A 17,735-nucleotide genomic window follows, 5' to 3' on the forward strand; every position below is an offset into this window, starting at 1 on the left:
GACCAGCAAGACTTTTTAGTTCCCTATCATGTAAGAATAAAAGCAACAATTCTCCCTCGCCCTCCAAGTTATACCGATGAAATGAAGAAGGATTTGGGTAATCAAGAAATTATTCTTGTATGGAAGACTATTTGGTTCTGGTTACACAAGGTGAATCTATCATGGGGGTTTCTTGGCAAGATTTCTTTAGAAGGTGTTTGCTATTGTCTTTCTCTGAGGCTGAGAGTGCGTGACTTGCCCAAGGTCACTCAATTGGTTTCCATGGCTTAGCAGGGACTCAAACCCTGGTTTTCCAGAGTCCTAGTCCAACACTCAAACCACAACACCACACTGGTTCGCCACACTTTGTCTTAGTATTCCAAAGAAATTCCTGGGATTTGAACTCTTTAGATCTAAATGTGTGTCTTTTGCACCAGGTTCTGATTGGGGGATTCCAAGGCTCTAGTAAAAAAAGGATCATGCAAGTCTGAAGTCTACCTAACCTTGTTCTAGGTTATGATAAGAGTGTCATCCATTAAAACAGTTGCTTCTTCTGGTAAGAAGAAAGGACATTCCCTCTTCTTTACAGCCAGCATTTCTGTGGTGGCTTGCCTCCTTGTATAGCCTAAAATAAGCTTTTCTCTTCTGTTTTGTGTATGCTGAGCCTGTAGTGTTATGCCAATGAGACCAACAGGCAAGGAAGGGAAGTTTTACCTCCTACTACTGTTACTACTTCTGCTGACCTTTATGTGGGAGAGGGTAAATTTCTTAAGAGAAGGGTTTCCTCTGTCCACAGTCTGAAATCCAGATTTGGATCCTTGGAAAATCAGACAACCACCATGTGAAGAGAACAACAGAAATGGTGACACAGAGAATGACAGTAGTCTGCTTTGCAACCTTGTGCTTTTACTATGTTTAGTTTGAAAACACGTCAACAGGGCTAATTGGTCCCAACAGCAGGTAATATATACAAAGAAAGCTAGCTCACCTTCTTCTCAGACAAATCATGGTCTAGCTCATCCTCAGAATCCTCCTCTTTTTGCTGTTGCTGCTGTTGCTGCTGCATGTCCTTCATTTTATTCAAGAGTTCTGCTTTTGGGGCAGATGTGCTATAGTAGGTGGAATTGGTTGTTAAAGGGATGGCCAAAGGCAGAGTCGGTTCCTCTTTCCTATGCAAAGAAAAAAACCCACCAACTTTTAATCCATTTTCTAGCATTCTGCACATTGAAGAGAATACAGTGGGGCCGTGGTATCCAGTGGGATTTGGTGCCAGGACCTCCCGGGGATACCAAAATCTGTGGATGCTCAACTTCAATTAAATACAATGGCATAATAAAATGGTGTCCTTATCTAAAATGATAAATAGCAATAGCATTTACCACTTATCAGTGAACTCACCACTCACTAAGAGGTTTCCAATCTGTAAGCCAATTTCCCCCAATAAGCTGGGTACTCATTTTACTGACCTACGACAGACTGAGTCAACCTTGGAGCTCTGGGAGTGAACTCACAACCTTGTGGCTGCAGTACTGGAATTTAACCACTGTGCCACCAGGGTTCCTTAAAATAAAATCAAGTATTGCTATTTGCAATATATAATTTTTTTAAAAAAAAATTTCAAGCCATAGATGGTTGAATCAGTGGATAAAAAAAATATGGATACAGAAAGCCAATTGTATAGCACTTACACTGCAGTACTGAATGCCACAAGTAAACTGTTGCATTAAGAGAAAGATCCTCACACATGGCAGCACTGCAGGTCTAATGGCCTCCCTAACGTAAGGGTACCATTTTAGCACCCTTAGAACCTAACTTGGAGACAGGTAATTTAGAGAAGGAATTTGCCAAAATTATTGCCTGAAAGTGCTGATTTCTATTTTGCCTCCTAATTGATGTTCTCTGTCAGTACTTAAATTTCCATGCCCCATCCTTGATTATATGAATAGTGGAAGGCAGACAACATTTAAAGCTCTTTGAGGGTTTCATTATCTTTGACTCTATAATCCCATAAGCACACCTTTTAGTGAAAAACGCAGCTGTTTGTGTTTCATTATCCACAGTTCGAATGTTGGAAAGATCCTGCTACTAAATACAACCTTCTCTTAAATTCTATAACAGTTACTTTGCTGACATTTAAAAAAATGGAATGAGAGGATATATAATAAAAACGGAAATAGTACTGCTTATTTAACATTAAAGAGATTGCACCATTGGCTCATTTACAATCTGATCATATGCTTGGTAGAAGAAACTTGGAAGCTGCCTTGTACTGAGTCAGACCACTGGTCCCATCCAGCCCTGTATTTTGACATCTAACTAGTATTAGTGGCTCTCCTTGGTGTCAGTAGGATTCTTCCATAATCCTACTTGGAGCTCTCTAGTTTATCAGGTAGTTATGCCACCAAGCTTTTCAATAATTGGCTCACTGTCACAGAAACACTGTCTTCAACCATACAAATATTTACCTTCAACTGGACACACATACACAAACACTGGTTATGTTAATTTCCCTTTAGTCTGACTACCTCTGAGCTTGTTTACAAACTTGCTGGTGCATTCTGATTAGAAAACTGAACCCAAATAAATCAATCTGTACTTATTAAGGTTTTTTTTAACCTTAAGGTTGTTTAGATTAAAAGATTACTACTGCTAATGTTGAGTATATGGTATTGATTCTATAGACAAAGTTTGTTCTAAGCATTAAAGCCAGTTGTAGTTTTGTCCAAGAATTGAAGTTCTTGAAGCAGGGTCCAGGATAGCTTAACTGAATTACTTCAGGATTAAGACCCTGAGTGGCCATATTAACATTTCAACAAAGGCTGAGAACCCAATTTCTACCCACAATATATCTACCTGAATGGATGGGTGTTTGGGTTGATTCTCACAGGATATGTGTAAACATGAAAAAAAATGTCCATATGAGAAATGAATACCCATGTAGATCTTTCAGCAAGGATGAAAAGAGCTCTATATCTTGGTTGTGGTATAGTATGACTAAACTTTGGCAGATCACATTTTTGCTAATTACATTATTTGATCTACTACTGATTTTGTTTACTTTTCTGCATCTATTTTATACCAGACAACATCTGGTTAATCTACATTCATATTGCCTGCCAGCAGGTGACAAAGATACCAGGCAGGAAGTAACATTCCATTGTCTTGTTGGAACCAGTTGCCATCTGGCTTCTTCCCTTCAAGGAATGTTTCCCTCCATGGCTGTCCCACCTTGTAAACTAGGATTATGCAAGCAGTGGAACTTTCATTTGCCCATCTTCCTCTCCTTTCCACCCCTTTTAGGTGCACTTTGGACAAAGCAATGGAAAACATTATCTGTTTTCAGCTAAAAAAGAACAAGAATACAAACCACTCACTTGTCCTCCGACATTTTGGGTGAAGCCTTTAAAAGAAGCTTCTTGCGTTGCTGAGCTTCTTCCAAGAGATGCTCATCTTTTGGAAAGATTCCCACCATCAGGTCCATTGTGGTTTTTATTTTCATATTCGGATCTAAGATATCGGCAAGTGATTTATCCTTGCCCACTATCTCTCTGGCTAATTCTTCTGACTTCCAATCTTCAATTGACTTTTCTTTGGCTCTGACATAGCTAACTGTGTGGCCAGAAACATCAGTGTCCTTTGAGGTGACCCCAAGTGCATCAGCAGGTTGCAAATAAGGCAGTCTGGTTTTGTTCTCAGGCTCCGGCTCTACACCTTGCCTTGTGTAAGCGCAGAAGCGTGAGTAGGACTGTTCGGAAGTGCTAAGTGTTTTGATCTGGTCTTTCTCCAAGCCACTTGGTAAAGCAGGAGGCTCTATGGCACTCACAAGATTCTGTCTGCTTTCCTTCTCGGCATGGCTCTCAGAATGTACAATCTTGATAGGAACCATTTTTACTGTTGTGTTGTTATCCATCACTCGTTCAATTCTTGAGAAAAGAAACAATTGTTAAAATGAAACACTATATTGGATAAAAACAGTGTTTTTAAAATAAAAAACCCTGCATGTTAATTAATGAAAATCTATTTCTACAATTTTATATCTAATAAAGAAAGAAACAGAAAGTACAATTCTATTGTCCACTTTAATCCATTAAACATATCTACCAAGTTAATGTGCATAGTAAGATTTTAATATTTTACAAGCACTCAGTGCTTCTGGCAATTTAAACCAGGTTTATTACCATGGATTATGACACAACTGATATAATGTAGCAACTATTTACAGATGGATTTTCAAATGCAAACAAGATTACACATGGACATATTACATTTGGCATATGTAGAACATTGTTAGCTGCATTGGTGCAGCCTATATATTGTACCATGTTATCAGTGTAAATATTTAGGACCAGAAAGCTCATGAAGGCTTGTCCATTGATGGCTCAGCATGGTAGTGATTCATGGGATGGACTTGTGATCAAGCTGTGTTACTTTTATCTCTTGACTTTTAGCTGTTATCCTTGGCCAGTAATACAGTGCACCCGCGGCATATGCGGGCGTGTCATACGCGGCTTCCAGCATATGCTGTAAGCTATGCTGGAAAAAAGCTTCACAAGCTCTGGAAGAAGTAATGGGGTGCGCGACCATGGTACGAGCCCCATTACTTCTAATGGGGCTCAAGCTTATGCATTTTTTCTTTTACGTGGGGTCCGTAACGGATCCCCCGTGTAAAGAAAGGGTGCACTGTAATGTATAACATGTGTAGGGATTTTATAACACCTTTAAGACTAACTATGTGAAAGAAGTTGTAGCATAAGCTTCCATAGACTTGGTATACCAAATATATAAAAAATCATGCTACAACGTCTCTTGCACAGTTAGTCTAAAAAGTGCTGCAAGATCCCTTTGCATACTGATATTCCTGACTAATACAATTATGTACAGTATTTAAAGTGCATGTTATTAGAGTAGTTACACAAGGAGAAGGTATAGAAATCAGAAGCCTGTATTTTAAAAGGCTTATTTTATTTTGTTCCCTTGTATCATATTTTTTGGGCTTGCTTCTATGTAAACATGCATTGAATGGAGATGGTATGCCTGAAGGCTGCTGTGCTGGAGTTTGCTTTCAAGTACAGTGGTACCCCGGGATACGAAATGACCGCGTTACGAAATTTCCGGGATACGAAAAAATTAGATAGGAAAAAACTGTTCCGGGTTACGTTTTTTTTTCCGGCTTACGAAAAAATTTTTGGTGCTTTTCGGCGCTTTTTCGCACGAAATCGCGGCTTTCAAGCGCTAGCGGCTATGGCTTTTTCGGGTTGCGAAATCTTTCGGGTTACGAACGGCGCCGCGGAACGAATTAAATTCGTAACCCGGGGTACCACTGTATATATAAAGGCTGAGCTTTGCTTTGTACATTTAGGATGAAAATACTGAAAATTGTATTTATGTTTATGAATCGCTTCCCAGCATAACCTGGATGTGGCCCTTGGACCGAAGAAGATGGTTCAACTTCACTTAAAAAGCAACATACACACCACCTCTTCATCATGAAAACTATAATATACTGGATGCAGTTGGAGGGGGAACTTGATATGTGTGTGCATTTTGAATTAGATGATAAGCTAGCTATGCACATACACAAGGCTGCATTTAGGTGTAAGAGGATAGCTACTAAGGGAAGAAGGAGGAGAAGACTGCTTCCAGTATAGCTGCCATAACTGTGATTCTTTATAGCTGTGATCCTTTATAGTTCCAAACTACAGCTCAAATATTTGAATTATGTTTCAATATGCATATAAATGCAGTGGGCAAGCACCCAACGTATTTCATATTTCTGAACTAATTTTTTTTTTGTTGCCTAAAGTCAATCTCAAATATGATGCTCCCTGAAAACCTCCAAACTCTATCATTATTAAAAGTGCTGGATATTCCCTGTAATCAAATCTCCTCATATCATTCATGAATATGTAAAGCTTTCTGCATTACCCCCCCTCCTTCTTTTATTAAAAAGATAACACTGTTATCTTTTCTTATAGGAAAGGCACTTGAATCCCCATGATGGGTTTGCTTGGTAATTTCTGCACATTTCCCAAGCAATATTATATACTTTTTGACATGGGCAAGTTGGACAGTTAAGAGTTTTCTAAACAACAACTGTCTACATAGGTTTAAAAAGTAAAGAGTAATGTTGCAGAGGAGTAAAGTAATAATATATAAGGTTTTATCCAGTATTTTGGCTTTCTGAATAACAGCTGCCTCTTTCCATTATATTACCATTATTGCTCTCAAATTATGTTTATCGGTGGTTTAAATTACAGTTATGTATAATCACCAGCAAGCAGGCACATATGTTAAATATATGTTAAATAAATAAATAGTAACATAGTTTAATCAACTCTGGAATGCTAAATACTTGTCTCAAGATGTATTTAACTTAAACATTAAGACAAATTGTTAATAGTTTAGAAAATGCCAGATTACCTAGTGGGATTCTCATCCTGAACAGCCACGGGAGGTTTGTCTGTCAGCTTCTGGGGAGCAAACTGTGGCGAAGGGGATCTTGATGTCTCCATTCCAGGTTTTAGATGGTAGTGATATGTTGAAGCGAGCGCAGGTTCAGATCTGAGATGTGCTTTTTCTTCTAAGTGCTGGCAAACATTCTCTATGGATGCTGGTTGTGGAAGATCTGGCAGTTTGGTGCTGGTTAATTTTCCAGAAATCTTCCCAGAAGTCTGAGCAGATGGTGAGCTAACTGCAACCACACTGGCAGCAGGAGGAGAGAGGGACTGAAGAGACCTGTTGGGGACTGTCAGTGAAGACTCTGAGGAAGTGGCAAGTGATGCTGAAAAATTGTCCTGTCGCCTGGAGTTACTAACTTGTTTGGGAGGAGAAGGCCTCTGATGCACAAGCTCATGTTTTATATTCAGCACTGCTGAATCTCTCTGAAGACTTTCCTCTCTTTTGCCTTGTGTGGGGGATAAGTAGTTCCTATCTGATATATGTAACTCAGAAATGGCAAGTGGCAGCACGCTGCAATCTGTGCTTTTTTCATTCACATTGTTCTGCAAATATCTGTAATCACTAGGCAATGTCCCCGATCTACCTCGGCTTCCCTGAGATGCAACTGGGATCTGCCCTGTATGTGAAGGCCTACCAGATACCTTCCATTTGTTTCCTATACTGTAATCCTGCAGAGTTCTTGGTTCTCCAGGATGTCCTTCTGGGTACACTGTATCACCTGGCCTAGAAAAGGGGGATAGGGGGGGGGGGGGGGGTCCAGAAACAATGTTGTTTTGTTATCAGAGTGTCACTACAGGCATACTAACAAACAAAATATTCATTCAACTACCTAGAAATAAAATCTAACTATGTATACCATTCTTACACAAACTTTTACTTTCCAGTGGTGCAGTTGTCTAGCAATGATGGGAACTGCAGTCCAAACTATCTGGCCAGCATCAAGTTGGAGAAAGCAGACTTACGCAACAGCCACAAAAAATCTATGCTGTATTTCTAACAGAACAGGATGACTCAACCACAGTCAGGGCTGATTAAGGTTATATAGTGCTTTGCAATGTTTATCTGTGAATTAACCTGAAGCACTATGCATGCAACAAAAAAGAATTACTGGCTCTTCTGCATGTAGATTGAAGGAATTTGTTACATTGAATAAAATTCTGCACAAGCTTTCCGCCTATTATTAAATAACAGATTTTGAATCCAATAATACAAGTATAATCCAAACAAATCTTGTCATCCCACTGCCATTTACACATACACACACACACACACACACACACACACCAAAATTATGTTAGACCGTCTAGAAAGAATTCAGACAGAAAGGTGAGATGACAGATTGTGACATAATATAACTACTACATTATAAATAAATAAAAAAAACCCAGACTTGCTGATGCCCAGACAGGGTAGCAGAAGATAAGAAATAACAACATTTGGTAATGAATCCCATTGACTTAAACTGAATCTTCCTATGGTTTCAAAAGAAATTAGGTCTCTTGGGATTTTTAGAAAAGAGGTTAGAAATTGAGGTTTTTAGAAAGAGGGCCTTAACTATTCACAGAATATTTCCTAATTCTGATTATTTTAGGATAATTATTAAGGATTATGTAAGGATCTTTGGACAGTGGTATTTGTTCTCATTTTACACTTTCTATTTTATTAATTTTTTTTTAAAAAGTAGACCACCTTTAAAGATGGCACTTGCCCCAAATATTCCCTTAATTATCCCCATCTACCTATATTTTTTTAAAGTACACCAGAAAGTAGATTATACAATGCCATCTATTTCAAACTATATGTAAACCTAAGTGAGCTTTGGTTTAAATAAAACAAATTACTATGCAAAAAGGTATTTACACAACTGTACTTGCTTTTTGCTATTAACAAGTCATATGTAAAGAGCAATGAAACAAATGCCAGAATCTCAGTCAGTCATTCCTGTAGCCTTTGAGAAAGTGCATTGCCATTGCACTTGAAAGAATATACAATGTGTAGTCTTATGTCTCTTTCATATTCTGCAATTATACAACTTAGATCGCACTTTAACTGCCATGGTTCTGTCCTATGGAATTTTGGGTTTTGTAGTTTTATGAGGTATTAAGAACTCTCTGCTACTAAAGAGCTGTAATACCTTTCCATACAACAAATCTCAGGATTCCATAACAGGCAACAAACATGGCAGATTAAATGGTATCAATTGTGACATGTCAAAAAGGTGTAAGGGGCTAGCTTTATTAAAATTACAACTAAAAAATTCCCAGGAAACTGAATTCTGAATGCTGTGTTCCTGCAAACGCTACAGCAGTCACTTGCTCAGAATCACTAAGAGATAAGGAAGACCAAGAGATAAGGCAGGCTTCCCAAAACAGACACTCACTTGATATCCTGATCTGAGGATTCCTCCTCCCAAAAGTAGGACAGAACTGAAGAATTGTGCAGGCTGCAAAAATGACTTGGGGAGTCCCAATATAGAGCCTTGTGGGGCATCCTCAGAGTGAGAGAGAGTGTGTAGGTGACAAGCAGCAGTGAGAAGGACACTAATGGTAAATGTCCTCCTGCCTCAAGCAGTGAAACATCTTGTATCACTACTGCTTATCAGTTCAGTCTATTAGTGGAACAATGTCCTTCCGTGTAGGCTTTCAGAAACAAGTAGGCAGGAAACCCCCGCAAGGACAGCTTTATAATAGTTTTACTTAAGGAGCACGGTAAGTGCTTTGATTCCTTTGGTTAAACTTCAGTGCTTATACTAGATGAACAAAAAATCTGTAAGAAGAATTGGAAGTTTAAAAGAAAAACAAGCTGATAAAGCTAATTTTTCAAACATAGAACAAACAAAACTGAAGAAGAAAGCAATACGTAAAGGAGCAAACAGATATTTAAGAATAATCATAGACTTATAAAGTGAAGAAAAACATTCAGTGATTTAAATTTTTAAATCTTTGGGAACTTCAAAATAGGTGTGTATGTGTCTATATGTATCTATGTATATATGCACACACACACACACACATTTTCCTTAAAATAATTTGTTGAGCATTTGAGAGTATTCCTTTCTCTCTTTTTAAATCTAATTCAAGGATTCAGAAATACAAGTCTTAAATTTAAATTTAAAGGACTGAAATTTAAAGGACTGAATGGATAATTCAAAAGAAAAAAGCACAAAACACTTCAGCTGTGGTTGGACAATTAAATCTCAGCTTAATAAACTGGATGCAAGATTCTTAAAACTATAAAATAGACTATACGCAGGTCTATTCACTCCTCCTTCACCTCTCTCTTTGCTCAAGTAGAGAAGCCCCACAATATGTTTAAACTGAAACCAGAATATAAAGCTGCAGTTTAACAGTGGCTTCCTATTCTGGCTTCTTTGGCAGCCACTAACCATGATTTCCATCTTGCACATAACTATAAATGCAGTTTCTTTGCTTGCTTGCTCACACAAAGGGAGGGAAAAAGCACATGAAACTTATTCAGTTCTTAGTTTATCAAGCCAAGTTTTCATAATCCAAACATGTCCATTATATAGTCAAACAGTAGTTTTGGAAGAATGAAGAGTGAGTAAAAGTACCTCTGACACCCAGAAAGTAGGCATGTTTGCTCTCTGCTTAAAGGAGGCTGGAAAGACACTGTGAGCTTAGAAAAGTAGCTGAAACATAAAAGCAGAAATCTTACATATTTGGTTTGTTTTAGATTTAACAATAGAACAACTGCAAATGGTTAGACATTTTTTAAAGTTAGGTCCACTTAAAACATTAACACAGATGTTAAAATTTCAGACTGTAGAACTTAATCACTGTCTTCCTAGGATACTCAATCCTCCAGCAATCCTGATTTGGCAGGGACAGTCCCAATTAATCCTCTCTCTTCTCACTTTTTTGGCTGCTTTTAAAATGTTTCCCTTGCTCTCTTTCCTCCTCCTCCTTTCTCTCTTTGTCCTCAGTTTACTTCTGTTACTACAAACTGAGGTTCAAAACACACTGCAGATATAATCCAGTTTGAGACCACTTTAACTGCCTTGGCTTAGTGCTAAGAAATCCTGGGACTTGCAGTTTATTGTGCCACCAGAGCTTTCTGATGGAAAAGGATAAATGTCTCACAAAACTTCAGTTCCCAGAATTCCTTAGTATTGAGTCAGGGCAGTTAAAGCAGTCTCAAACTAAATTATTTCTGCAGTGTGTTTTGGACTTGAGCGAAAGTACAAAAATAGTTTGCACTGAATTAACTCAGCAGGGGGGACAAGAGAGGAGAGTGGAACCTTGCCCTTCCTAGTAGACTCAAGCAAAAGCAAACTACTTCACTTTAATTTATGGCGGGATACAGACTGCCCCTTTGGGGCGGCCTGCACCCACCCCTTTCCCTGACGGATCAGGGCCTGAGCTGCCACAGCAGCAGCCCTGAAGGCCCCGATCCGCTGCTTTTCCAGGCCTCAGGGAAGCAGCAAAATGCCGCTTCCCCACCGCCTGGAAAGAGGTGTCCTTGGGGCTTCATGCTCCAAGGACACCCAAACATCAGTGAGGAGACATGCTCCAAGGACACCCCAACAGTGGCTTCATGCTCCAAGGACACCCCAACAGCAGCGTGGCTGTGTAAAGGCCATGCCAGCGATACACGGTGCGAAAGGAGCTCCATTTGGCGCTGCTGAAAGGGCATCACAGGCGCCCTGCAGCGGTGCCAGGACGTAACAGCCATGTAGACAGGATGCCGCCATTTTGACGTACTGAGTACGTCCTAGGATTAGGGAGCGTGTAAAAGGGACACTCCCGGGCAACCCTAGCACATACTCAGTATGTGCTTAATGGCCCATTTGTACAGGGCCTGTGTGTTCTTTGTCATTAACAATGTTTGCTATCTTGTTCACACGCTGATATGCTGCTTGTCCACATGCATCCTGGTTTTCATCTGTGAAATGGTGGTGGGTATGGCATGAATAACACAATCCTATATTAGTGCTCCAAGGCCTGAAAGCCAGACATAACCATACCACTGTATTATCCTTCCTTTTCTTCTCTCTCGTGTAAATTTTTCTTAAAACTATTTTCCTCGCATTGTCAGGGTTAGTGTAACCTTTCTCTTGTGCTAGAACTGTTATCCAAGACTGGGAGGGTTTGGATACTGGGGAATACAAATCCTCCATGATAACTCTCTCCATGCCATCTTCCCCATTCTCTGAAGCCACAGCACTGAGATTGTAAAGGAAAGAGCCAGAGATCCTTCTTACAGAGGAAAGGCAGATCTGAATTTGGAGCGTTCTCTTCAATCTGGGAAGTGCAAGATCCAATCTTTCCTACGTTTTCAGGATACTCCCTGGGATGACAGGATTTTATGGTTTAATTTCTAAACACTTAGTTATCATATAGTGTTTTACTTTTAAAACTCAATTCTTTCTCCTCATAGTCTCTCTCAAAATCACTGTCACTAGTAATAAAATTTTATATACTGCCTTCCTTCTGGTTCTGTGTTTTAGCACTTCTATAAAATTAATTACATTCATGAATCAATGAAAATTTGATTACATTAGTTTTTCAGAGTGACGTTAGTGTAGAACAGCAGGAAAGTCCAAGCAAGGAGGAGGAGATTCCTCATTTGGTCAAGTATGGTAGACACACTGATTCAGGTTCTAAGGTGCTCTTGTAAAAGCAGTTTTCATCTATTTGGCTGTTCCTGGTACTTTGTGCAGCATACCATTATGTTAGGGAATGGGCACAGAACTGTAGAGCTGAAAGGCCAAATCATAGAGGTGGCAGGATCCTTGGGACAGATGGGCTTTGAACGGCAAAGGAGAGAAGGAAAATCCCCAGTCCATAAATGGAACATTATTCTATTCATACATGGGATGTTATGATCCAAAGCTACTGTTTAATATATCTGACAAAATAAATCTAGACCTTACTAGGTCCACAGAAGCCAAAAGCTTATGTGGCCACTGATTTAGAAAATGCCTGGATTTCACTTAAATCAGCCATAAATTATGTAGCTGTAGTACATTTTATAGGAGAAAAATTAATCTGCTGGAAAGGAGATGAGCTGAGAAATCTGGCTTACATTAAACAGTTGATGAACAGTTATTATATATGAGAAAATGACTGTCATAATGATACAGAGTGGTGTGTGAGAGCATGCGCACACGCACGCACACACACAGTTAGTTTATATATAATTTTGCATCTCTTGTTATTGTGTTTCTTTAAAAGGCCCTAAACAGACAAATTCTAATGCATTTGGAATGTATACTCATGCAAGGAAGATAAAAATAGCAAATTGGAGAGACATTTCCATGCGGAAAGACCTTTTGCATCTTGGCATGCAAATCTGAGAAGGTTCTGCAAGAAAGTCAGAAGGACAATGTGTACTTTCAACGTGGCATGCTTGATCAAGAAATTCAGCGACTCTCCAAAATATCTCTTTAAATATCATTTCCTTTCTATCATTTATTGAAAAAGCAGAAAGATTCATGTAACCATGTTAAAATAACTGGCATAATAGAGCCAGGACTTGCAGGATGCAAAAAACAGCACTTTTTGATTAGCCTGGATGATGACATTATATGACATTCCTCGCAGGATTCCCTGTTCTCTGGGAGCTTAACTGCAATACCCCTGGTAAGACGTCAGGAGGGGAGGAAGATGAATTCTCCCAGCTACAGTATACTAACCTTCTGAACTAATCTTGCAGTTATGCAAAGTGTTTGGAACTTTTTGTTTTTCAACAGTAATTATATAAAAGACCTGCCCTTGGTGAAGATGAAAATGATTTCAACTGATTTGTTATTACAAATCAATACAGCTGGGTGCATTACTCAATTCTCCTTGAGGGTCTGATTATGGGAACTGCTGTAATAAGTATATCTACATCCAAAATCCACAAAATCGTGATACCTTTATAGGACCAAACAAAATGCAACAAAATACATGTCGCAAGCTTTCGAAGCTCCACTGGCTTCTTCATCAAGCAAAAATGTTAAAAATAATAAAGGAGGAAAAATGACAATGTTAGTCCCAGGTCTGCATTCTGTCAAGATGTTGTTAGTTCTTCTGAGTATGGAGGGAATAACACCAACAGTATCTTGAAAAAATGCAGCAAAAAACATTGTGACTAACATCATTAACCCCCCCTCCCCTGTATGATTTTTAACACTTTTGCCTGATGTGGAAGGTGGTGCAACTCTGAAAGCTTGTGACATCTATTTTGTGCATTTTGGTTGGCCCCATAAAGGTATCACTGCTTTGTGGGGGGGGGAGTTGTGGGTTGGCTATACAGCCAACACTGCTACCCCTGGATATGTTTCCTGTTGTAATGAGTGTCTGCACTTCAAAATTTACTATAACACCATTAGTTACAATACAAATTATATTTGAAATCGTCTGCTTGATATAAAAAGGATACTGTTCAGGAAATATCATTGTATCAAGGATCTTCTGGAAAAGTTACTGACTGAGAAACATACAAGATGATTATGAGCAAATTTGGCTGCATTCAACATAGAGGGTGTGTACATTATGCATGGAGTTCATGCAACACATGCCAGACATATTACCGCTGAAGAGACTGGAGCTTACTGTTCAGAAAGGAGAAAAGAAAGCAAGCTTCAAGTACCAGAAGAACCCAGAGGGAAAACCTGTAAAGTGTTACAGCAATATTGAGTTCCAAGAAGTCTGTCCTGGGAAGTACTATTGTTAAATTTTTAAAGACTTTGAAGAACAAACACGCCTAGGAAAAGTAGTTTAGAAAGCTTTGTTTGAGGTCACCTTCCACATCCCTGGCAAAAGAAGGCAATGCAGAATTCCCCTATAAAAATACCTTCTATAAAAACTAAAAGCAATCTCATTATATAAAACAAGTCAAATAAGCTCAGATGTTTTCATGTTGCTACTATGACAATTCAAATTTTGACATATTCAAGCACAAATCATGAAACATTTTAGTGATAATTTACGCACACACTTGCTTAAGAAGAAAGTCATCAGGAGCTTCTCTATTTTCATAATAAATTTGATTATCTCTAATACTGAGCTCACACATTGGAACATTCAAAACATTCCTTTGGTTACTGATAGTTTGCTTCCCATGCCAAAGAATTTCAGGTCTGAGAGACATAAAAGTAATATCTCTTCTGCATGTGTGATGAAAGTCAGTACTGAATGTAATGACTGATGCCTAAATCAGGGCTCTCAATCTTGCTTTTCCCTTGAGTAATGATTAGCAAAGGGGACCTGCATAATAATAATACAATTTATTTATATTCTGCCTTTTCCTTCTAGAATCAAGGTGGATTACAAGTATGGCAAATTACAAGTACCCTAGATCCTGCCTGAACTTGGAAGTTAAGCAGAGTCGTCCCTGGTTAGTACTTGAATTGCAGATGGCCAATGAATACCAGGTGCTGTAGGCTAAATTTCATAGGAAGGCAAAACCACCTGAGTCTTCCTTGCCTAAGAAGCCCCTATGAAATGTATGGGGTTGCCATCAGTCTACAAGCTGAAGGTGTGTGCACACACAACATACATGCACACAATAATAAGCAATACAAATCATGTTGCAAGACACTGTTATCACACTGGATTTTTCCACCCCTCCCATGCTTTTGCATGTTCAGGGAAGATATTAACATGTTAACATGATTTTGCCAGGGAATAACAAGGCCCATTGGGTGTTCCTCCAAAACTGTTTTCCACTCCCACTTCTTCTAGTTCACCTATCTGATAAAAAAAAAAGAGCAAATTCCTGAAGCGCAGCAAATTTTCTGGTATAATAGTCACTAGCCTTTTGAATCGTCTTGTAGTATGATTAAAACAAACAAAAAATCCCCCACCCTTGCATTATATTTCCTGACACAGAGGTGCCAGAAACTGATGATCATGACATGTGAAAACTTAAGGGACAGTATTATTTCACTTTTAGGAACACCCACAAACCTGAGTATCTTACAAAGCTCCAAAAAAACATTTTAAAAAATATATATTTGTATACTACTTTTTGGTCATAATGATTCTCATGACAGCTTCCTTGCGCAGTTCTTTGAAGCAGTTGTGAAACCAGTAACGCTGAGGATATAAAATAAAGAGCTACCCATCCATACCAATAAATCAAACAGGACTGAAATTGCTCTTTTCCCTCCCTGCCTGTTGCATTGCTTCATGCCATATTAATGTCCTCTTTCTCTAACTGAAGAAATTTATGAACCTTTCCTTTGCCTGAGAGTTATTTCTTTTTTTCATTTTAGACACCAGGAGGTAGGGAAGTGTATGTTAGTCTTTCCCAGGTTTAGAATGCAGCAGCAAGCAAGAAAGTAAGCAAAGACCAATTTACTGGCATGGTGTTCTGTCAAATTGCAATGGTGGGAAGAAATCACCAAGAGTGATGTTTGTGGTTTACATCATTTTTTCTACCCCAGTGCCAAAGTACTTAAACTTTTCTTTTCAACAGTGTGATCCAAATATGAGACCTCAGACAGCAGAACTGCTAGCTATCCTCTCATTCTTGTATTGTTTTTAAAAAAAAGGAGCTTGGAAAGATTACCTTTTTTAAACCTCAACTCCTTGATTCCCCCCCCCCCCCAAAAAAACCCCAGGATAACTAGAGTTTCCACCTCTAATAAAAACCCAGAATGAACATAAGAAAAACTAATCAGTTGGGAAACCTTTTGTCTATGCAATATGCACAGTTTTTTAAAAAAGGTCTCTGATGCTCAATGTTTCCACTTAAAGAATCTCAGGTAATATGGCAGGGATAGACAATCTCATAGCCTTATTCAAAAAGTCCTTTGAAAAAGATCAATTCAGATCTCTGGCAGAAGAATCTTTCCTTTTTCTAGCAGCCTGCTGGATGGGGAGGAAGAAGAAATGGGAGATAAAATAAAATGAAGGTGGCAGATAGAGAAATGTGTTAGCCCTACCTAGCTTTGGCTCTGGCCGCACCTACTTTTGGCATGCAGTACCTAAGAGATTAGCTCGGAGAAAAAGCAAAAAGAGAGAGGAAGGGAGAGAGGGAGGGACAAGAGCAGATTCTTTACTTTGGGCCTAAAGTCTTGGAAATAACCAGTTGTAGCTAATGGGCCCAAATACAGAGCACATGAACAAAAACTGCTGGTTGTCTACATCAGATGCCTGAGAAGCACTACACTACTGTATATGATCACTTCATATTTCTTATGTCACTGACAAATCAGCAGTAAATGCCACAGCCCATTTACAACTAAATTTAGGACATGGGAAATGTCAGGATTTGACATGGAAGCAATCTCGCGCCTGAATTTGCACAGGACATAGGCCATGGTTGATGCTCTCATCTTAGGACTCTATAACTGAAGGTTCAGATACTACTACCCTCTCTTCCCCACCCATGCTGACATTATCAGTGGCACAGTAAATACATAACACCCATAGATGCAATCTCTAGTGATTACAATGGATGGACCTCTGATAGGCAGACTGGAAAAAGACTCATGCCTAAGGCATTGGAGATCTGCTGCAGACCAAACTAACCACACCAGGCTAGACAAACCAATGGTCTGACTCAATATAACATGGGATAAGCAAATATTTTGCTCTACAGACAATATCAAAAACCCAGATGTGTGTAAAATTCCCTTTCTTTATGCCTCTCATACAGATAGCAGTGGGCCACAGCAAATGAGACGCTCCTTTGTTATTGTTACTAAACACACAACACCTATGGCTTGATATGTATGTTCAGTTGAATGCAGACACAAACTGGGCTGAAGTTAGAGGGCATGCCAGCTCCGTTCTCAATTTCCCTGTGATGGCCCCAGACCTCCATGCCAAATCCATCCATTCCACATTGCAAGGTGGATCTAAGTACATTTAGCTGCAAGTGCTTACAATCTTCCCTGCAATTTGGAATGTGCAAATCCCTGTCAATCCTTTGTACCAGATGCATCTAAATAGGAAATGGAGCCAGGGCATGTTTTGAGCTTCCTTTAATGCATGCTTCATTCTCATAACAAGTTCACTGAACATGGGACTTTTTTCAACCATACACTATGACTTTTGGAAGCTGGCCAAAAAATTAACATGTGCTTTACTGAAATTCTAAATGACAAGAGACAAGATATTCCATCCTCGCCTATTAAATTTTAGGTAGAATAATGCAGACCATGATTCGAATCCATGACTGGTTGTGTAAACCCACTGGGTGACTTTGGGCAAGTCACATTCTCTCAGCCACAGAGGAATGCAAAAGCAAACTTCTTCATTGAACAAACCTTGCCAAGAAAACCTAGGCTAGGGTCACCACAAGTCAGAAATGACCTGAAGGCACAAGGCAGCAACAAAAAA

General features: G+C 39.1%; 1 protein-coding gene across 5 annotated transcripts in view; it reads right to left on the reverse strand.

Annotated features, from left to right (window-relative positions):
• Nucleotides 1–17,735, reverse strand: part of SHROOM2 (shroom family member 2) — a 161,883-nt gene that overhangs the window by 7,633 nt on the left and 136,515 nt on the right. For 4 of the 5 annotated variants that reach the window (XM_042456496.1, XM_042456498.1, XM_042456500.1 and 1 more), the window contains 4 exons: nt 10,010–10,087; nt 6,400–7,161; nt 3,354–3,902; nt 968–1,148 (listed from right to left, as the gene is read on the reverse strand). In XM_042456496.1, coding sequence (XP_042312430.1) covers nt 968–1,148; nt 3,354–3,902; nt 6,400–7,161; nt 10,010–10,087 — 1,570 coding nt within the window. The remainder of the gene's footprint in view (nt 1–967; nt 1,149–3,353; nt 3,903–6,399; nt 7,162–10,009; nt 10,088–17,735) is intronic. The other variant, XM_042456497.1, reaches the window with a different exon arrangement.

The sequence above is a fragment of the Sceloporus undulatus genome, chromosome 3 (genome assembly GCF_019175285.1).
Source record: "Sceloporus undulatus isolate JIND9_A2432 ecotype Alabama chromosome 3, SceUnd_v1.1, whole genome shotgun sequence".
Lineage (NCBI taxonomy): Eukaryota > Metazoa > Chordata > Lepidosauria > Squamata > Phrynosomatidae > Sceloporus > Sceloporus undulatus.